This window comes from Hemicordylus capensis, chromosome 8, assembly GCF_027244095.1.
Source record: "Hemicordylus capensis ecotype Gifberg chromosome 8, rHemCap1.1.pri, whole genome shotgun sequence".
NCBI classification, from domain to species: Eukaryota; Metazoa; Chordata; class Lepidosauria; order Squamata; family Cordylidae; genus Hemicordylus; species Hemicordylus capensis.
The window spans coordinates 14,850,774-14,873,415 of NC_069664.1; the positions used below are offsets into that span (position 1 = coordinate 14,850,774).

General features: G+C 47.6%; 1 protein-coding gene across 2 annotated transcripts in view; it reads right to left on the bottom strand.

Moving 5' to 3' along the window:
* The window catches only part of ADGRA2 (adhesion G protein-coupled receptor A2), a 128,005-nt gene extending 109,839 nt beyond the window's left edge, over positions 1–18,166 (bottom strand). For both annotated transcript variants that reach the window (XM_053269500.1, XM_053269499.1), the window contains exon 1: positions 17,760–18,166. In XM_053269500.1, the coding sequence (XP_053125475.1) occupies positions 17,760–18,016 (257 nt within the window). In that variant the 5' untranslated portion in view covers positions 18,017–18,166. The remainder of the gene's footprint in view (positions 1–17,759) is intronic.
* Positions 18,167–22,642: the final 4,476 nt, after the last annotated feature.

Genomic DNA, 22,642 nt, shown 5'->3' on the forward strand with positions numbered 1-22,642 from the left:
ACAAGGAAGCAAGCGGCCATCCTGTTTTTCAGGTGGGAGAGGTATTCAGTGGCGTGGGGAGGCCAGGTTCAGCCCACCGCCAGTGCCCCCACTCCAGCTCCCCCAATCCAGCTCCAGGTCCCTTCATCTGACGGTTGAAAGAAATCTTCCAGATAGGAACATAGGATGCTGCCATAGACTGAGTCAAACCAGTGGTCCATCTAGCTCAGTATTGTCTGCACAGACTGGCAGCGGCTTCTCCAAGGTTGCAGGCAGGAGTCTCTCTCTCAGCCCTGTCTTGCAGATGCTGCCAGGGAGGGAACGTGGAACCTTCTGCTCTTCCCAGAGCGGCTCCATCCCCTGAGGGGAAGATCTTCCAGTGCTCACACTTCTAGTCTCCCATTCATATGCAACCAGGGTAGATGCTGCTTAGCTAAATGGGACAAGTCATGCTTGCTACCACAAAACCAGCTCTTCTCTCCTTTTCAGCATAAAGAGTAACTGTTTAGTTACTCACGTTTCACGCAGCCAAACTTTACAAGAGGAGAGAGCAAAAATCCAATTCCAACCAGAAGTCAGATTCAGTGTAACTTGTTAACTGAAAAGGTTTTAACTCGTGACTTGGAGAATACTGACACAGGAAAGCGGCCAAGTTTCTGCATCATGATGGAGCACACCAGGCCCTAAATTGTCCCAGGTACTTAGTTACCCGGGCACTTGACAGTGGTGCTACTGGCACCCAGGAACTGCATGAGGTTTTGCAAGCTCAGAAAACAGCACTTTATCCCAGAAGAGCAAACATCCTACAGCAGCAAGATACTGTGGCACTGTTAAAACTAATTTTTGATTGTGACCTAAGATAGGCCGATGATAATGGATTGATATTGTGAAAAACACTGTGTGGGTGAGTGGCGAACCGGGATGGCAGGTTGGGTCACTGTGGGTTCAGCACAGCAAAGGTAATTTCCTGGTGCCCCAGCACCTCTTTCTTTTTTCCAAAAAAGACTGAAAGAAGGCTTTCCTCCCCCTCCTTCCCCCCCCCCCGCCACTAGAGGTTGACTCAATTCAGATCTGATTCAAATCAAATCAACTCCAAACCAAATTGGCCTGTTTAGGGCTAATTCGATTCGTGCAAATAGAAACACCACACTTTGATTTAAACTCGAATAGAGATTTTCAATTCATGCACATCCCTATAGTATAAGGCAGCTTCCTATGTTCCTATGAGACCAGTTCTCAGTTGCAGAGGAGTATCTAGGGTAAATGGTGCCTAGGGCAAGCACTGAAATTGGTGCTTTGCCAATAATGGCGCTCCCCTTCAAGTGGTGCCCAGGGCACGTGCCCTCTCCGCCCTACCCTAGATACGCCCCTGCTCAATTGCAGGCAGACACAATGCTATCTTGGGTTGTGGAGAAATTTCTCTAAAGTGGAAATTAGCTTCAATTTTCAGGGTTCTTCCCAAAGGAGAAACTGAAATTCTCTCAGAATATTAGGGTTTCTTCCAAGAAGTTCCCAAGATAGCAAAAGCACCTATACTCTGTTTATTTTTAAAAGAAGGGCATTTTCAGTGCTCAGGCAAGCTAGAGGTGGAGTGAGTGTGTGTGTGTCTGTTTCTACTAGGAATCCATCTCAGAAAAGCAGCTACAAGCGCAACTGATCCAAATACCTCAAAAAAGGAAATGGGATTCATACTTTGTTGAACATAACAAGACTTATGTTGAACAAGACATTGCTTCTTCCACCTTATCACGTCATCCAAAACGCAGACATGTCATTCTGCAATCTGCAGCCACCCTGGAGTGCGGGCAAGAATCTAACTCCTTCTCTGCCACAGACAATAGCCCTCTTCAGACACTGTGTGTGAGTACAGCAACTGGAAAGGGCTGCCCGCCCACCGACCTGCCCATCCCGACCCTGTCACCCCTGTCAGCACTCCACTCACAGTTAGAGGGATGTTTGTCTAAAGAGGTGAACTCTGTGTCTGTGGTGGCAGGTGCTTCCATGATCGGGCGTCGTCGGCCTGCACCTCCCGATCGCGGAATCACCCACTGTCAGAGTTCAGAGTTCACCTCTTTAGACAAAACACCCCTCTAACCGTGAGCGGGGCACTGAGAGGGATGACCAACAGGGCCAGGGTGGGATTTCCAGCCCCATTTTAGACACTGTACTTGAGCCACCTAATGGCGCACTGGGGAAATGACTTGACTAGCCAGCCAGAGGTTGCCAGTTCAAATCCTCACTGGTATGTTTCCCAGACTATGGGAAACACCTATATCGGGCAGCAGCGATATGGGAAGATGCTGAAAGGCATCATCTCATTCTGTATGGGAGATGGCAATGGTAAACCCCTCCTGTATTCTACCAAAGACAACCACAGGGCTCTGTGGGCGCCAGGAGTCGACACCGACTCGACGGCACACTTCACCCTAACCCTTCAGATATTGTATAAGCCTTTTATCAACAACAACAACAACAACCTCCCTCTGCTATTCCCAGGTATCCAGGGAAGCAACAGCAACAGCTGTGTGTGAACCAGAAGTGAGAGCAATAAATATGTCACTTGTTTCTTTGGGGTTTTCCAAGGTAGGGACAGCCTCTCACCAGCTGGCAAGGCCATAAACCACCACACACATATCACGATAACCCAAGCCTGATTCAGACATTATGCTATACGAGTGCACAGATGTCCGTACACTCGTGCATGTGCTTGTGTGAATGACTGTATCTGTGTTCATTTGAATCTGGTTGCTTGATTCAGTGAATCTGGATGCAGGCCCTTCAAATGATGGGATACAGAACAGGAAGTGTATTTCTGGACTTGCGTTCAGCATAACATGTGAATGACTGTACCTGTGTACAGATCTGTACCTGAGTACACTGCACACTCATTAGGAACAAAGGAAGCTGACATATACTGAGTCAGACCATTGGTCCATCTAGCTCAGTATTGTCTTACACAGACTGGCAGCAGCTTCTCCAGGGTTGCAGGCAGGAATCTCTCTCTCAGCCCTGTCTTGGAGATGCTGCCAGGGAGGGAACTTGGAACCTTCTGCTCTTCCCAGAGCGGCTCCATCCCCTGAGGGGAATACCTTACAGGGCTCACACATCTAGTCTCCCATTCATATGCAACCAGGGCAGACCCTGCTTAGCTAAGGGGACAAGTCATGCTTGCTCACTCAAGACCAGCTCTCCACAGCATACAAATGCTGAACATAACGTGTGGATGGGCCTCACGCTACCAACATGCTCGTGTTACTGGAGAGGCTCCTATGAAGGCCCAAAGACAACCATTTAAGCTCCGCAGCCTGTTCCATCAGACACTGGTTTTTTCCTAGCCAACCAGCATTAGAGGGAGCAACAGGTGGAACAGCTGACAGGCAAGGACAATCATTAGCGCCACCAGTTGGCGTCTCACTACTAAGGGACAAACTAGATGAAACGTGAAGCACTTCTTGGCTTCTGACTCTGGAATGTCCCTCCCAAGGCTGTTCATTTCATGCCTAGTCTGAGAAGTGCTAGACGCCAGGCTAAGACCTTCTTAGGATCTTGCCCATCTGGTAATACGCATGTGATTCCAACTGCAGGCATCCCAGGATGAGTAGCTGAGGGGTACAAGGGGAAGGTCTGCTAAAATCTCTTGCGGCTTACAGGGGGGTGGGACCTAACAGGCTAAGCAGTCTTTTGCATGTGGCATAAGTGGGGGAAAGAGGGTCTTGAGGGAGGAGAGCTGGTCTGCAAGAAAGGTAAAGTATGCCGTCAAGTCAGTGTTGACTCCTAGCGACCACAGAGCCCTGTGGTGGTTTTTGGTAGAATACAGGAGGGGTTTACCATTGCCTCCTCCCGCGCAGTGTGAGGTGATGCCTTTCAGCATCTTTCCTATATTGCTGCTGCCCGATATAGGTGTTTCCAAAAATCTGAGAAACATACCAGCGAAGATTCGAACTGGCAACCTTGAGTTGCTTGTCAAGTCATTTCCCATTGTAGCAAGCATGAATCATCCCCTTTGCTAAGCAGGCTCCACCCTGGTTGGCATTTGGGGGACTATGTATGTGAGCACTGCAAGATCTTCCCCTCAGGGGATGGAGTCACTCTGGGAAGAGCAGAAGGTTCCAAGTTCCCTCCCTGGCAGCATCTCCAAGACAGGGCTGAGAGAGACTCCTGCCTGCAACCTTGGAGAAGCCGCTGCTGGTCTCTGAAGACAATACTGAGCTAGATAGACCAATGGTCTGACTCAGTATATGGCAGCTTCCTATGTTCCTAAGTGGTTAAGGAGCATCCACTTGGGATCTGAGGCCGGATATGGCAAATAGAATGGCTCCCTGTCCCCAGTTTGGGCTTTTTGGCCACCCACTGCCCATCCCTAGTGGAGACATTCTGGGCACACTGGACATTCTGTTCCAGTGCCACAGGGTCCTAAGAGAATTCACATATATACCCTCCCATTAGCAAATAACCTTTTCCTGTTGACAAAAGCCCTGCATTTTTAATAGCCACAGGCCAGGCAGAAATGCATCAGGTGCTGCTCCCCTGCCCAGCATAGAGATTCAGCCCCCCTTTCACTGGGCTGTGAAAGGCTTCTTTTTGAAGAAACAGAGCTGGGGGAGGGGGGAGAGGGGAGAGGGGAGAAGACAACTTTCACTCTGGGGAAGAACCACTTTTGCCCAAACTGTCATTTCAGAGCAAACTGGACAGCTGGTTCAAAAGCATTTATTATTACTATTATTTATTTTAAGTATCTACAGCAGGAGCTCTCTACCTCTGGTATTCCAGATGTTGCTGAACTACAACTCCCATCAACCCCAGCCACTGGGGATGATGGGAGTTGTAGTTCAACCATTATATCTGGAGTCCCACAGGTTGGGAACCCCTGATCTATAGCCTGGCTTTCCATCAAATGATCTAAAAGGAAGTTGACACCAATATAAGAACAAATCACATTAAATGTGATCAGAATGATCAGCTACAACCCCATTTACTTTAATTTGTAATTTACTCCATTTACTTTAATTTAATTTACTCCAACCTAAAACTCATCAGCAAAGAAGCCAGGTGAATCTCAGAAGGAAGGGGCACCATCTAGGTGTCACTACCAAGGAGACCCTGTCTTGTGTAACTGATCATGGGACCTGAGATAGTGCGCTGAACGTGAAGCCAGACCCATTTCAGAGAAGTAAACCCACGTTATGCCATCCAAAATTATCAAGGGATTAAATTGACTCCCCTATGAGGAAAGACAACAACATTTGGGCCTTTTAGTTTAGAAAGAAGGTGGGTGGGTGAGAAGGGATATGATAAAGCTGTATAAAATTATGCAGAGTGTGGATCAAGTGGATAGAAAGAAAATTTTCTCCTTCTCCCATAATATTAGAACCCAGGACTATCCATTAAAGCTAAATGATTCAGGACAGACAAAAGGAAGTACTTCTTTAGACAGCATGTATTTAAACTGTGGAACTCACTGCCGCTGGATGAGGAAATGGCCACCAACTTTGACCATTTTAAAAAGGAACTGGAGAAATTCATGGAGGATAGGGCTATCACTGGCTACTAGCCTTGATAGCTGTATAATTCCATCAGGAGGTGGCAAGTCACTGAACACCAGGTGCTAGGGAGCATGAAAGGAGAGAGAGGTTGCCTTCTTTCCCCCACTTGCAGGCTTCTACATGAAGCAGGATCCTTTGGCCTGATCCAGCAGCGCTTTTGCTTACATCTCCAACCTACAGGGATCTTGCTCATTTAAACATTAACTCAGCCATTTTCTTAATTAAAAAAAAAATCTCAGCTCAGAATTGGCACCAAAACACACTTGGAGTCCAGCCGGTAACAGCTCTGCAGGACAGGCCCGGGAGGCAAACACACTGTGGCGTGTACGACTTTCTGCTCAATCCCTGTCCTGGCCATAATTAAGGCAGCTCCACGGTCAAAGGGTTGCAGTGTTTGCGAGGCACAACTATTATCCTTTTCATAAAAGGAGAGGTTGACGGCCAAGATTGTAGCCCAATCAAGAAAAGGCTGGAAACTTGTCAGGAACATAACAGGAGGAGGGGCGAGAGAAAAGCATGGACCGAAACAAGCCTCTGAGAAGGAGTTCAAACAGTCCTGGAAATTGGTCATAAGCTGAAACTTTATATTCTCTTCTCTTATCCCTCCCCCCCTCTAGACACTATGCAATTCCAGAGCAATCACGCTGTGTGTGCATCCATGAGGCCTCACTTGCAAATTCCACATCTGGAAGAGGTTTGAACTCCTGCGTGAGAGACAGCGTGGCTGGCTATGACCTTATCCAGCTATCTGTCTCTTGTTAGGAATACAGTACTTTTTCCATTAAGCTATTAGCACAGAGGTCAGCTAGCGAAGGAGGGAATTAAAACCTTGTTAAGCCGTGCCCAGATCGGTCCTGCCACCTCACAGCAACTCCAAGCAGACGTCAGGGGCAGGGGCTGTCTGGCAGACAAAATCGCTAGCCACGGACCGGCCTATCTGCCCCACTGAGATGGTTTCCATCCGTGCCGGGGGTGGGTGCCACATGTCCAAGATTGGTCGGGACAGTCTAGGAATTGGACAAACTGTCCGGGGTGTGGGGAAACTGTCGTCTGGATTAGAGCTGTGAAGCTCTAGAAAAAACCGGATAAACACCCCCCGTCAAAGTAAATAAATAACTGGTCCCCCCCACCGGACTTCACATCTCTATCCTGGACACAAAATGTCCAGGAATTAGAGCAGGATAGAATTGCCATGGCTCCCAGAATTCTGGGTTTCACCTGGATTTTAAGCACCTCACCTGGATTCCAGCTTTCATTTAAAAGAGAGAGAGAGAAAAGCTAAACTCCAGCCCTTGTAGAAGTGGAGTTATGGAGCAAAGGGTGCAGTCCCGATTCTGCTCAGAAATGATTTTCAAGCCAATTTATGTAATATGCAAATCAGGCACCCAGATTTGGAAAGCCAGAATATGGCAACCCTAGAGCAGGAAGATTGCTTTAACAATTTTTACCCATTTTCCTGCTTCTCTCCAGGCATAGCAGATGCTCTCTCTCTCTGTGGCTCAGTCAGCCCCTTCCCCTCCTTTCTGGATCATCTTTAGAGTTAGCGAGGGTGGTAGGGGGCCTCAGGGTTTAACTGGGAGGTATATGGACAGAGGGAGCCCCCTTTTCTCTATGGGCCTTGTTGGGGTCTCCTCCATCTCTCTAGAGCAGGGATTCTCAACCTTGGGTCCCCAGATGTTGTTGGACTTCAACTCCCATCATTCCCAACCAAAGGTCATTGGGGCTGGGAATTATGGGAGATGAAGTCCAATAACATCTGGGGACCAAGGTTGAGAATCCCTGCTCTAGAATAGTAATTGCCTGAGGTAGCACCTGCAGTCTTGTGAGGGCCCCTCTTAGCCAACAGGAAGTCTCCGGACCAGGTGGAGTAGCAGGAAAAAATGCAAGGAGCAACCAGCATTAAAGCATGACTGTCCTCGATTGTTAAATGCTACTAACTCTCCCCTGTGCAAAGAACATTATAGGGGAAAATGTGCATAGGAACATCAGAAGCTGACGTATACCAAGTCAGACCACTGGTCTATCAAGCTCAGTATTGTCTACTCAACACAGACTGACAGCGGCTTAGGAACATAGGAAGCTGCCATACACTAAGTCAGACCATTGGTCTATCTAGCTCAGTATTGTCTTCACAGACTGGCAGTGGCTCCTCCAAGGTTGCAGTCAGGATTTTATCTCAGCCCTATTGGAGATGCTAGAGAGGGAACTTGGAGCCCAGATGCTCTTCCCACAGTGGCTCCATCCTCTGAGAGGAATATCTCACAGTGCTCACACTTCTAGTCTCCCATTCATATGCAACCAGGGTAGACCCTGCTTAGCTAAGGGGATAAGTCATGCTCTCCTACATAGATATACATAGATATAAATAAAATGGCTCCCTGTCCCCAAAGGGCTCACAATCTAAAAAAGAAACATAAGATATTCATCAGCAACAGCCACTGGAAGGATGCTGTGCTGGTGATGGATAGGGCCAATTGCTCTCAGCCTGCTATATAAAGACAATCACCATTTTTAAAAGGTGCCTCTTTGCTCAGTTAGCAGAAATATCTGGCTGGCAAGTGCTGGAAACCACAAGCCTCTTCTTCTGTTCTTAATACTCAATCTAGACTGAAAATAAATAAATCACAGACAAAAAAAAAATCCCACGTAAAACGGCCCCTTTGAATCAATATGCCTTGGTATGCCTCTTTTCCATTAATCTAGAAACAAAAGCAGATACGCTGGGAGCTTTTTCAGGGCTCTTCAATGATTGATAACCCCAAAAAAGTGCATATAGTACCCGCAGGTTTCCAGCTGCCCATGTGTTTGGAAAGTAAAATAAATCAGATGTTGGAGAATGAAAAGCACAGAATATCTAACAAAAGCCTGCATCTTGTACCTGCAGATGCGCCACTGCTGCCCAAATTAGCAACAGCTGCTAGGCCTCTTTGGCAAGGAGGCTGGACTCGGACCTGCAGAAAGCAGTCAGGTTGCAACCCAGAGGTTAAGACCAGGGGTTCTCAAACCTATGAAACGTATCCTCAGTCACATAGTTCTCCTTTTACACAGCTCACCCATCCCAACTCCAACAAGAACCTCTTAGTGCTATATCCAGCAGATATATACTACGCAATACATACCTGAAAGACATTTCCTACTGCTGAATTCTGTCCCTTTCGCTAAGATGAGAGGATGAAATGGACAAGGCTTTCTTTATGTACTTCCATTCAGGGGCATGTGGGCTGAGATGTGGGGTAGAAAATTCTCTGCAGAATTCTTTTCCCATACTTTGTTTTCCATGGAAATTTTTCCATTTCTAAAATTTCTACTTGGCTACTTGAAAAAAATTGAGATACAAGGAGGGGAAATTAATATGGTGAAGGTTTTAAGCCTACTTTCCTCAAGGAAAGTAAGCTTGTGAGATCACCCGGCAGAGAGAGAGAGAGAGAGAGTGTCCCTATCAACTTCGCAATGTCTGGACCAATTAACCAAGTTGGGTACAGTTGTAGGAACACATAGGACACTTCAATGGCATCGTTTGTGATGATGTCATCCATCCCGATTCAAGATGGCGGACGAGTAAGTGCTTGAGGTGCAAGTGGGCTAACTTGAGAATTACCTAACCGATTTGAACCAAATTTACTACAGGTGCAGGGACACATAGGGACACCTCAAAGGCATTGTTTGTGAGGATGTCAGCCGCCCCAATATAAGATGGCAAATGCGTGAATGTTTGAGGTGCAAATAGGCTAACTTGTGAACCACCTAACCGATTTGAACCTAATTTGCTACTGGTGTAGGGACATATAGGAACGGCTCACGCGGGGAATTTGTAATGATGTCATCCACCCTGAATCAAGATGGAAGACGTGTGAATGGTTATGGCACAAGTGGTTTAACTTGTTTACTGCCTAACCAATTGGAACTAAACTTGGTACAGTTGTAGTGAGTGACACACAGGGACACCTCAATGGAGTAGTTTGTGATGATGCCATCCACCCCTATTCAAGATAGTGGACACATGAATGTTTAAGGCTGAAGTGGGATAACTTGTGAAGATTAAGATTACAGTGAAAGGAAAGTAGGCAGATTAGTTCTTACCAACTTGTTTTTAACTGTGTAAAGGAGGCAAATGACATGCCAAATCAGATCACAATCTATTTATGGCATCAGGAAAAATTGAAATAGGGTGTGTGTGTTTTGTTTTGAGGGTAAAAAATAATGCAGATTTTATGCAAATGAAGGAGATAATTGCATGGATTTTCTCTCTCGAAAGCTATACAGTACAGCCCCATCCCCTAAGGGGAATATCTTCCAGCACTCATACCTAGTCCCTCACCCAAACCACAGGCAGAGTCTTCATAGCAAAGGGGACAATGCACGTTTGCTACCACAAAATCAGCTCTCCTCTGAACAAAGTCTGCAATCCTAGACACGTTTCCTAGGGAGTAAGCCCTGCTGAATGTAATAGGAGTTATTTCCTAGTGGATTTGGTCTGATATGGTAGATTCAGGGGCATAGCTAGGGAAGAGGGGGCCCGTGTTCATCCCTCTCTCTGGTGGCCCCTCAGATTGAGGGAGACAATGGAGAAAATAGGGAGGGAGGGAGGGATCTGGAGGGCCCTCAGGAGCTGGGGGCCCATGTTCTTTGAACCCTTTTGCTCAATTATAGCCACGCCCCTGGGTAGATTTGGTCTGATCCAGCAGCACTCCTTCTTGCATTCTTAGCAGCGCAGACTGAGCAAGCCTAACCGGTCAGAAGAACGTACAAATGAGACACTGCAACCCAGATCTCAGCGTACAGACACAAAAAAGCAGGTGCCGTGCAGAAAGGGGCTGGCGCCAGTCCAGAGTTGTAAAGAACAGGCAAATCTGGAATACATCATGGAAGAGTGATGCCAGTGTAGAAGACAGCCAATCAAAGTCACCTCCTCACCAAGGCAGGTTTTATACCTGCACTGCAGATGCTGAAACATGCAGTAAGGGAGGTAAGCATCCTTTGCAAAAACAGATGTTCATTATCGATAGCTCACCGCCAGTCTTCCCTCCAACAGGGATTCCCAGGTGTTGTTGACTACAACTCCCATCATCCCCAACTATCTTTTATTGTGGTTGGGAATTATTGGAGTTGTAGTTCAGAAACATTTGGAGTACCACAGGTTGGGAAGCCCTGGTGTACTACAGAGTAATACGGAGCTAGATAGGCCAGTGGTATGACTCTGTAGAAGGCAGCTTCCTATGTTCCTAAGTAGAATTCCATCCCCTCTTGGTCAAAACTGGCTAGGGCTGTTCTTTTTCTTGTCTTTTTATTATTTATTTTATTTTATTTATTCAATTTCTATACCACCCTTCCAAAAATGGCTCAGGGCGATTTTCACAGGGTAATAATAAATAAATAAGATGGATCCCTGTCCCCAAAGGGCTCACAGTCTAAAGAAAAACACAAGATAGACACCAGCAACAGTCACTGGAGGTCCTGTGCTGGGGGTGGATAGGGCCAGTTACTCTCCCCCTGCTAAATAAAGAGAATCACCACGTTAAAAGGTGCCTCTTTGCCAAGTTAGCAGGGGTATGCCATGCTAAGGATCAGCTATTCTGTGGGCTTAAGGGGAAAGGATGTCGCTATTTGTTCTTCTAAGATGCTCTGTAACTGGCAAGATGAACTTCGGTTAAGGAGAATAATTTTGTTCAAGATGTTGGTGAACATCACAAGGCATCACTTATAAGTTTCCAAAATGGTTTACACAGAAAATAAAATAAAATAAAATAAAAGATGGTTCTCCCTGTCCCAAATGAGTTCACAATCGAAAAAGAAACAGTAGATAGACACCAGCATTCCCTCTAATTTTTTTCTCATCTGTGTGCAGAATGAGTTTTGATCTGGGTGGCAGTATCAAGGCAGTGCGTGTGCACATACATTCAGAATGGGGACTTCCTGATTCAACCTGAGCGGGATCTAAAATCAACTGAGTGGGCATCCAAAAACTTGTGTGCGTGCACACATGTGCATGTCTTAGAGGAAACACTGTTAGACACCAGTTGCTCTTCCCCTGCTCAATAGAAGAGAGTTGCCACTTGAAAAGATGCCTCTTTGCTCAGTTAGCAGGGGTTAAAGGAAAAGATCTCTCAAGACTACTTGGTGGAGGGGTAGGGATGGGAAAGCCTGGCCCACCCATTCAGGGCTAGTCAGGTAGAGGGGAATCATTCCGACAAGTTTCTCTCAGCATATTTTTGATGTGTAGGTTGTGACAAACCAGGAGCTGAGCAACTATACCAGGATGGCACAACCAGTCTCCCCTGTTACAGGGATTCCCAGATGTTGATGACTACAACTCCCATCATCCCCAGCCAAAGGCCACTGCAGCTGGGGATGCTGCGAGTTGTAGTCAACAACATCTGGAAATCCCTGTTACAGGGAACCTAGGGCACAACCTGAAAATGTACAAAGAAGTAGAGTGTTAATCCTACCAGAGCAGCCTAAACTTTTGAAAAGGGATTTCAAACTCTGCAAGTCTACTTACTTTCCCTACAAGCTGGGCACAAATCCCACACCCTATGCAGAACAAGCAAGGATGTTCAAATCCTTCCTTCGAAAAACCGAGCCAAACTGGCCAGCAAAAAGCAACAGGAACTGGAAATGAACTTGACAGCGGAGGAAACAAGGAAGACGGAAAGGGGAAAGGCCCAGGCTTTCGATAAACAGCTCTCTCCCTTTTGGAGACCTGATTAAGCAGAGAAATAATGTGGGAAGTTCAGATTTAGCCCTATTATTAATCAGGTCTTTGTTGGACATTTGATCTCAACCTGAACAGCATCCTTTATTAATTTTAAGATTTACAGTCAAAGCAAATGTTGCGTTAAGCCACAAGGACAGGCTCGAAAACTAAAAATGTCTCTTTTTCACCAAAAGCAGCTGCAGGAGGGATGGGGGATCAGGACCACAGGGAGAAGGATTAACACTTCCCCACGAAGCCATTTCCTGCTGAAGATCAGCAGAACAATTGCTGAAAATAGATGTTTCACGGCAAACAGCTGTGTGTGTTGTGGGGGGTAGATTTTCAGCGGGAAAATAGTGCAGGGAGAAGTGTTTGTCCCCACAAAAAGTTTCAGTTCACATTGCCTCCACCACCATGGCTGCTTTGGGTGAAAAAAGAGATGCTTCCATTTTTCAGCCTAGTATCTTTATGGCAGGCTTAATGAAAACTTTAAAGGTAAAGTGTGCTGTTGAGTCGGTGTTGACTCCTGGCGACCACAGAGCCCTGTGGTTGTCTTTGGCCCTCACACAATAGAACTTGGGAAACTCAGCAGTGCTGATAATTCAGGCATTATAAATTCAGCTAGGCAACACTTAAAACACAAATCTATGCTTGTTTAGTAGATCCCACTCTGTTCAGAGGGGATTACGCCGAAGTAAGTGTGGACATGGTTCATTAAAGCCTGTACTATATATCTATATTTTACTTCCTTTACATACTCCGCAAGCATATTTAAATCCTGAAGTCTCATTAGCAGAGCAGAGAGCTAAGGACTTTTTAATTATGATTACCCTTTGCAAGTTGTAGTCCTGAAAGCAAGCTATTAACTTCCTGTAAATCCCATCGGGTGGGCCAAGTTTAAGCCCACTTTCAGAGCTTGATATTTCCTTGAAGGATGCACATCCACTGGAAACAGGCACATAAAGAACCTGCTGGCCTGACTTTCCTTCCTCCATTAAATGAAAACAGGCACAAATGGAAGATTTTTATGAAAGACAACTGCTCTGCCACTCCATTTTTGCAAGAGGAAGTGAGAGGTAATCATTGCTTGCTTTGGAGATTGCCTGTCACTTTCATTCTCTGTGGTCATTGTGTTCCAGAGAGGGGTGGAGACAGATTCTGAGTAGTAAAAGGAGGACATCTAAACATAGTCTAGGCATCTGCAAACGCCGAGACAAAGAATCACAGAGTTGGGGTCCCCTGAAGGGAACCTAGTCCAGCCTCCTGCTCAGAGCAGGAAATCCAGAGCTAAAGCATCTCCAGCAGCAGATGAAGATCTTTGAAGATCTCCTTGAAGATGTCCAGGGGGAGAGTCCACCACTAGCTCAAATTTACATAGGAACATAGCAAGCTGCCTTATACTGAGTCAGACCATTGGTCCATCTAGCTCACTGTTGTCTACCCAGACTGGCAGCGGCTTCTCCAAGGTTGCAGGCAGGAGTCTCTCTCCGCCCTATCTTGAAGATATCAGGAAGGAACTGTGGAATCTTCTGCATGCAAGCTGGCAGATGTTCTTCCCTGAGAGGACCCATCTCCTAAGGGGAATATCTTATGGTGTTCACATGTGGTCTCCCATTCAAATGCAAACAAAGGCAGACCCTGCTTAGCAAAGGGGACAATTCATGCTTGCTACCACAGGACCCACTGTGGTTGGGGATTATGGGAGCTGAAGTCCCACACCACCTGGGGACCCACATTTGAGACCCACTGACCTAGGTACTTGGTTCCATGGTTGAATTCCTCAATGTGAACCATCAAATGAATAGTAAATTGCCATGGTGTAGATACCATTGGACAAGGGGAGACAAATATCCCTGGGCCGCCAAGGTCAGGAGCACACCAAGGTCACGGCACCCCACTATGGGGCACCCTCTTGTCCTCTCCCACACCCAGCCAGCAAACGAAGCGCACACCAGAACTCTTACCATTAAGACGTTTCTGCTAGTCAAAATCGACCCTGCTAAAAGACCATTAGCTCTAACCCTGCCTTGTGGAGAAGCAGAGAACAAGTCTCTGTAGCATCCCTCGGAGTATTTGACGAGTGCTATCATGTCCCCACTTTGAGGCAGGGCGGATTTGATTTAAATCAAATCGATTTAAATCACTGGTCAGTAAGACTAGATTTAAATCATGGGTTTTTACATAAAGACTCATTCTTGCTGGTGTAATCTTAATATTTACAACCAGATGAAGGTTTCAATTTTGGTCCTCTTCTAGATAGAAAAATTGCCCAAAATAATCTTACAGAAAACTCTGGAAGAGCATGACATTGTGAAAAGATTAATGGAATTCATTTACCAAAAAATTTAAACCTTGCATATATACAGTCTCATGCTACATAATTAAAAACTAATCCTTCTTTCACTGTGAATAACCTTTGGACCATAATGTATCTTAAATAGAAAACTATCTTTAGATCAACTTTTTCCTCAAAAAGCATTTTATTTTTAAAAATATGATTTAAATAAAAAAATTCCAATTTAAATAAAAAAATCTGTGGGGGTTTTTTTTTTTTTGGTTTTGTTTTTTAAAAAATCATTGATTTTTATCCACTCTGCTTTGAGGTCATTCACACAAGTGAAAACTGTGTTCAACCCAGGTTTGGGAGCTATGTGTGTTCTCAGTTTTCAATTGTGTGGAAGCAAGGTAGGAGGAAAAGCTACCCACAGTTTTCCCTCCTACCTTGCACCCACACAACCAAAATTTGGGAGCACACACAGCTCCCAAAACTGGTTAGAACACAGTTTTTGCTTGTGTGAATGATCTCTTGGTCTTCTCTTCTCCAGGCTAAAAACCCAGTTCCATCAACTTTTCCTCATGGGGCTTGTTTTCCAGACCGCTGCCCCGATCATAAGTTTCCCTCCTCTGAACATTTATATCAGAACTGGACACAGTACTCCAGATGAAATATAGTTGCAGTAAAGGTAAAGTTGCCGTCAGTGTTGAGTCCTGGTGAACACAGAGCCCTGTGGTTGTCTTTGGTAGAATGCAAGAGGGGTTTACCATTGACATCTCCTGCACAGTGTGAGATGATGCCTTTCAGCACCTTCCTATATCACTGCTGCTCGATATAGGCGTTTCCCATAGTCTGGGAAACACACCAGTGGGGATTTGAACCGGCAACCTCTGGCTTGCTAATCAAGTCATTTCCCCGCTGCGCCATTAGGTGGCTGAAACCCCGCTCCTCAGATCACTAAAAAACCTTGCCAGCCGCGGATACTCGGGTCGCGGTTGGCCAGACCTGTCACAATTTCCCATTCACATATACTCAAAACTGTGGTTGGCAAACCCGTGGCTGGCAAGGCAGGATTGTAAAACTATTACTTCTCTTGACTTAGAAACTATGGTTCTGTTAATGCAGCCTAAACATCACAACAGCCTTTTCTTTTTTTTTGCAGCTGCATCACTTACAACTTCACTGTCCCATCATTACTGTTAATTAGTGTGCACACAAATGATCAATAAGAACATAGGAAGCTGCCATATACTGAGTCAGACCATTGGTCCATCTAGCAACAGTATTGTCTTCACAAACTGGCAGCGGCTTATCCAAGGTTGCAGGCAGGAATCTCTCAGCCCTATCTTGGAGATGCCAGGAAAGGAACTTGGAACCTTCTGCATGCAAGCAGGCAGGCTCTTTCCCCAGAGTGGCCACATCCCCTAAAGGGGGATTATTTTATAATGCCCACACGTGTCTCCCATTCAAATGCAAACCAGGGCAGACTCTGCTTAGCAAAAGGAACAATTCATGCCACAAGACCAGCTCTTCTCCCAGTGAGAATTTCCTGTTACAAAAAGGTCAACCATTATTGGGCAATTACCTCCGAGTCACAAATCTTATTCAAATACGAAGTGCTTGGTCCAATAATACATGAATTGCTTAATGAGGAGAAACCATTCAGGACTAGATCAAATGTACAGGCACATCATGTGCACACAAAATGCCACATGTGGCCTCAATTCACTATCCACATTGACGGCAGCACTGACAGATGTGGGTGTCCACACAACAGACTGAACAACACACAACTCAATGCAATGAAGAAGTTTCCACAATCCTCCCACAGACCTGGCGAAGTTTAAGCAGAGCTCATCTGAAGATTCTACTTTTACCGCAAATGCTCAGCTTCCAGACATGTGAAGAATATCAGTGCCTCCGATATTGCCTCTGAAGCAATATCAGAGTGCCTCTGAGCATATGCAGAGAGGAAACCCCCAAAGGAGACCTCAAACACAGCTTAAAACAGCCCTTGACAAATGCTTTTTGGACCTTGGTGCCAGCCCAAACATTTAGGAGCCAGTCAATGAACATTTGACAAAATTACCAGACTGAGTGACAGACATTGTGTGTGGGTAGGGAGAGTGAATGGGCTTCTTTTTATCTCCTTTACAAATTACAGACTTAGAACAGCTGCCTGGGACAAATAAAAGGTTTTATTAAAGAACTCTACCTATCCTAGTGGGGGAGCCACAGTTCTGGTGCCTGGATTTATTAAGCCCCGGCATCAAATGCAAAGTACCTCGACATTGCATTAAGCCATATATTGATTTTTAAACATTCAGATTACAACACAGACGGTCAGTCCTGGAAGTTCCCCAATGGTCAGGCTGAAACCATACTGCATACATTTGCTAATGTAAAATGAGCAAACAACCCCAATTCCACCAATTCTCCACATTCCAGTTAAAAACTGAGCCAGCACACATGCATCTCATTTGTAGAAATGAAACACTGATGGTTCAATACTGTATTTCTCTAGACAGCTTCAACAGCTCCCTGAGCATGCACAGAGTGGTTTTTCCACCGTTCACCAAGGTGACAAAACTTTTGGACCTGAGCATCACCATTTCTACACTGCTCTGCACACCCAGGCTGCCTGATAAGGAGGAGTGTGCCTCTGACCTCATATAAAGTGCATTTCCATCAACACTGAATAACCACAACCAGTTCCCTGCCTAATCACATGTGTCAGTGTGTGACTGTAAGCCAGGCTTCTAGCTCAAAGCGGTTTACTTAAATTTGCTTTTTAAGCAACCATTTTATTAAGTTGAGGCAATGTGTCTCTGAGGACATGTGGAGTGCTTCCCACTTTATCCTCAAAAAACCACAAGGAAAGTCCCTGCCATATTTACCTGAATCAAAGACTAAGTTTCTTCCAAGATCTTTGATGTTAGAAATGGGGGGGGGGGCGTCTTAAATTCAGGGTAGTCTTCCTTTTGGATAAATAGTTTAACCTATGCTCCCCCCCCGCATAGTTTTAAGGGGGAGCATCTTGAACTCGGGGTTGTCTTCTATTCGGTTAAATATAGGTATACCAGGAACCTAGAGCTTTTAGCCCAAACATTCCTGTGCACACATTGCCTGCCAGCACGCGCGTGCCTCTGAGCATGCACAGAGCGCCCCCTCCTCTCCCGAAGACTCGCAGCCAGGAATGCGGGACATTTCTGAGCGCTGGGGAACATCTGTCTCCCACGCACACGCACGCGATCGCGGCGGTACTCACAGGGTGCCGGTGCCGTTGGGCAAGAGGCGAGGCGCCGGCGGCTCCATCAGCTCCTCGCCGCTGCAGCTGACCCGCTTCCTGGCCGCGCTGGGCATGGGCAGCCCCTTGGCCCTCTCGGCCACGCACTTGCAGCCGCGCAGCTGCGCCGGACAACTGCGCGCTCCCCCGGCGCACAACAGCGCCGCCTGCAGGAACAGCGCGGCTGCCCAGAGCATCCTCGACAGCAGCGGCTCCCGGCAGCACCGTCCGGAGCCCATCCTCAGCCCATCCTGGCGGGGCTGCGGCGTCCCATGGCCGGCTCAGTGGTAGCCGAATGCTGCCTGCGGGGTCCGGCGGCTCTCGAGGGCTGGGCGCAGCCTCAGAAGCGGCTCCGAGGGGCTGACATGAGCCGGGGGAGCGTCCGCGGAGCCCCGGATCCAGGCCAGTGGGGCTCTTCCCGGCCGTCACACCTCCGGCAGCGGCGAAGCGGCGCCGCCTGCCCGGAGCTTGGCTGCCTCCTCCAGGGTCTGCCCCGGGGCTGCGCGCTGCATGGCCGGGTGGAAGCGCTGGGCTCGGCGGCGCCTCCAGCAGGGAATGTCCGGCGGCGGCTGTTGCGGTGGCGGCGGCTGCTGCTGCTGCTGCGCCCGGGATGGGTTGGAGCTAGCGGTCTGGGCTGCTGGGCGTCGGGTCCCTCCCCTCGGCTGCCTGCATGGCTCGATTCCGCGGCGCGGTCGCCAGGCCCTAGCGCCGGCGCTTTCACGCATGCTGGCGTGGCTCAACTCGCCGCAAGTTGCAGGCAAGAATCGGGACTCCGGTTTGACCAGCCTTCCCTTTCGCTCTTCCGCCACATCCCTCCGTCCTCGGAATCTACCTTTCCCCCGGAGTCTTTGGACTCCAGAGCGGGGACGGACAGGGCAGTGGCAAGTGCCCCCCTACCCGCAAGTTCTATCTCAGAAATCTAAGAGGTGGGACGCAGCAGATCGCCCACCTTTAAATGCGCCTTACCCCTTCTGTGCCCCCCCCTCACGTGTCGCCACTGCCTTAGACCCTACAGGAAGTGGGAGGGAAACTGGTCTTGGGGTAGCAAGCGTGAAGTGTCCTCTCTTTGCTAAGCAGGGTCCACACTGGTTTGCATTTGAATGGGAGGCTACATGTCTGAACAGGGCTAGCAGCCTCCTGCTGATGGGATGGGAAGCGGCCCTTTCCCTACCTCAATGCATTTCCAGCCTTAGCTGGCAGCAGTACTGAAACGGTGCATGAGGAGAGCTGGGCTTATGGTAGGAAGCATGAATCGTCCTCTTTGCTAAGCAGGGTCCGTCCTGGTTGCATTTGAATGGGAGATTGCACGTGTGATTACCAGTGTTCTGCCGTAACAGGGATTCCCAGATGTTGCTGACTACAACTCCCAGAATCCCCAAGCAAAAGCCATTGCAGCTGGAAATTCTGGGAGCTGTGGTCAACATCTGGGAATCGTGTGTGTGTGTGTGTGTGTGTGTGTATTCTCTCTGTCTACACACACACATACGAAAGCTAGGAAAAATTGTATTATGGGCATGCTGTTTTGCATGCTGTTTTACATAGAACTTGTGTTTGGGGGTGTATAAAATATGTTAAATAAATAAACAAATAAATAGTCACTTTGTGTGTAGTTCGTATTTCTTTGAACTTTGCATAAACATATCACCCTTTGGAAAAACATGACCCTCTATGGCCCCACTGTTTACTGTTTCCCCCTCAGTATTCCTGTATATATAGCACCCAAAAGCATAAGCCACAATTAGTCTTTAAGGTGCTTTAAAACTCTTTCTTTCTTTCTTTCTTTCTTTCTTTGCTGCAGCTGATTAACAAGACTCTCTGTCCCTCCAGGGTGATACTCTGGACTCTTTCTTTCAACATGCTGGTGAGTGGAAGTTGAGCAGACCTCTGTACCCTGGTCTTTTGGAAAAAAAGAGCAGGCCAATAATATACATGTGAACATATCACCGGAGGAAGCTGCCTTGTAGGAGTCTGGCTATTGGCCAACGGTGCCCCCTTCTCCTGTAACCCATGAGGGTCACAAATGGGGGTGGGGGAGAGCATCTGCTTTGCATGCAATACTGTCCGCTCTGACTAGCAGCAGCGCTCCAAGGTTCCAGGCAGGAGTCTTTCCCAGATTTACCTGGTGGTGCTGCCAGGATTGTACCTGGGGTTTTCTTCTGCATGCAAAGTAGATGCTCTACCCCATCATCCCCATTTGTGACCCTCATGGATTACAGAAGGGGGCACAGTTGGTGTTGTGGATTAGAGAAGGCCCCGGAAGTAGTGGGCCGGGCTTTCAAAACTGCATTAGCCTTTTTGAAAAGGCTAATGCAGTGCTCTGCGGTGTGGAGCAGCGGCAAAAAGGGCAAATGCAATCTTGGGCTACGTGAAGAGAGGCATCGTGTCCGTGATCATAAGAAGCAATCGTTCAACGTTGTTCTGGGCTGGTCAGACTTGGAATCTGCCGTTCTGAGCACGGCACTTTCAGAAGGACAGCTGTGATGCCGTTTTACATTTCCAGTGCCTTGCCCCGTTCTTGCTATTGACACATACATTTCCAAGGCACAATTCAGGGGATGGGGCTGCAGCTCAGTGGCAAAGCCTCTGCTTGCAGAAGGGCTCCGCTCCAGTCCCTGGCGGCATCTCCTCCAGGTAAGGCTGGCAAAGAGCCCTGTCATTCATTCATTCATTCGATTCCTATACCTCCCTTCCAAAAATGCTCAGGGCAGTTTACACAGAGAAATAATAAATAGACAAGCTGCTGCCAGTCAGTGCAGACAATACTGAACTCAATGGATCAATGGTCAGACTCAGTATAAGGCAGCTTCCTGTTCAGAAGAAAAATAGATCAGAAGCCTGGAATACTGGAGGACATTCAGCTGGATCTTTCTCTGTTTAAGCTAGCAAACCACCCTCATTTTCAAATCCCAATTAGGTGAGTTAGTTCACCAACCACTGAGGACTAGCAGCTTGCTTTGGGGCCCCCCAAATAAGAGCTGAGAGACTCAAGATGCTGAATTGTACATTTGATACCCGTGTCCATGGTACATTTAATACCAGTAATCCATGAGGTCTGGGGGAGCTGGTCTCTGAGAGGAGAGCTGGTCTTGTGGTAGCAAGCATGACTTGTCCCCTTAGCTAAGCACATCCTGGTTGCATATGAATGAGAGACTAGAAGTGTGAGCACTGTAAGTCATTCCCCTTAGGGGATGGAGCCGCTCTGGGAAGAGCAGAAGGTTCCAAGTTCCCTCCCTGGCAGCATCTCCAAGTTAGGGCTGAGAGAGATTCCTGCCTGCAACCTTGGAGAAGCCGCTGCCAGTCTGTGAAGACCAGGCCTGCTCAACTTAGGCTCCCCAGCTGGTTTTGGACAACAACTCCCATGATCCCCAGCCACAGTGACCAATAGCCAGGGATTATGGGAGTTGTAAGCCAACCTCTGCAGGAGGGCAGAAGTTGAGCAGCCCTGGTGTAGACAATACTGAGCTAGATGGACCAATGGTCTGACTCAGTAGAGGCGGCTTTCTAGAACTCCTCATTTGTGCAGTGGAATCCAATTGGGCAATGGATGTGTACTGCAGTGCCTTCAGGGGACCATGCACAGAGGTACAATTTCATCAGTAAAAAGCTGGGGACTTCTGGCCTCTCCTGATTCCTGGTGAAGCTGTCCTAAATGTGGTCTGAGGCACCACTCACACACCCCTGCCTCTCCTCCTCCTCCTCAAGCAATGTTCCAAAACAGTTGCTGCATTCTCCAAGTGCCAGACAGGATGGCTCTTTCCTGGCTTCTTGTCCTCCTTGAGGATGCTGGTCAGGGCTGCCAGCGATGGTCTCCAAGCGACTACTCATGCCATCATCCGACTCCGAGCCGCTCTCCACTGCCGCTCACTTCCTGTAAAATTGCCTCTCCAAACAGTCGGCTCCACGTCCCAACAGAACAGAAACGTGAAACCCGGGGCCAATCCCTGTGAGTGCAGTTCAAACACTGCTTCCCACGGGCCTGAGCTCCGTGGATTCCAGGCCCTTTCAACTCCTTCCAACCCCGCTAAACGCTTTCCCAGATAAACACCCGCTTGGGTCCTCTGGAACCATTCTCTTCCACAAGAGGACAAAAAGGTGACTTGTGTGATGCTGGAATAACACCGAACTCCCAATGTGTAGATGCTCTTTATGCCTCTCAAAGCCGGCCACTCTGAAAACACTCTGGAGTCATCTAAACACCAGGGCTCAGAAGGCCTAATTCTCTGGACTCTCCCATTTGGAACTGTATGGGTGGGGGTTCACAGGACTGAATGCTTCTCCATCCCAAACATATCTCTGCACACAGAAATCTGCAGCCAAACCACCTTGAACGCACCCAGCCCTTTTCTGATTTTGGAAGCTACACTGGAGGCCCATTCACACATTCTGTTCAATACACGTGCAATGAGTGTACAGTGCACACAGGTACAGTAGTTCACATGTTGCGTTGAACGCGGGTACAGAAGTACACTTCCTGTATGTACCATGCATTTGAAGGGCCTGTATCCAGAGGTTCACTTTTAAAATGGACCCAGGTACACTCATTCACACAAACACATGCACAAGTGTACCACATAGTGGACAACTGTACACTCGTACAGCATCATGTCTGAATCAGGCTAGGGCTGGGCCTGGTTAGTCCTTGGATGGGAGACTACCTAGGAATACTGGGTGCTATTGGCTTGAGGAAGGGGCCATGCCTCAGTGGCACAGCATCTGCTTTGCATGCAGAAGGTCCCAGGTTCAATCCCTGGTGGCATCTCCAGGAAGGGCTAGGATTTGAGAAAGACTGCTGTCTGAAACCTTAGAGAGCTGCTGCCAGTCAGTGTAGACCGGGGGGGGGGGGTCACAACAGGGGGTATGAGTGC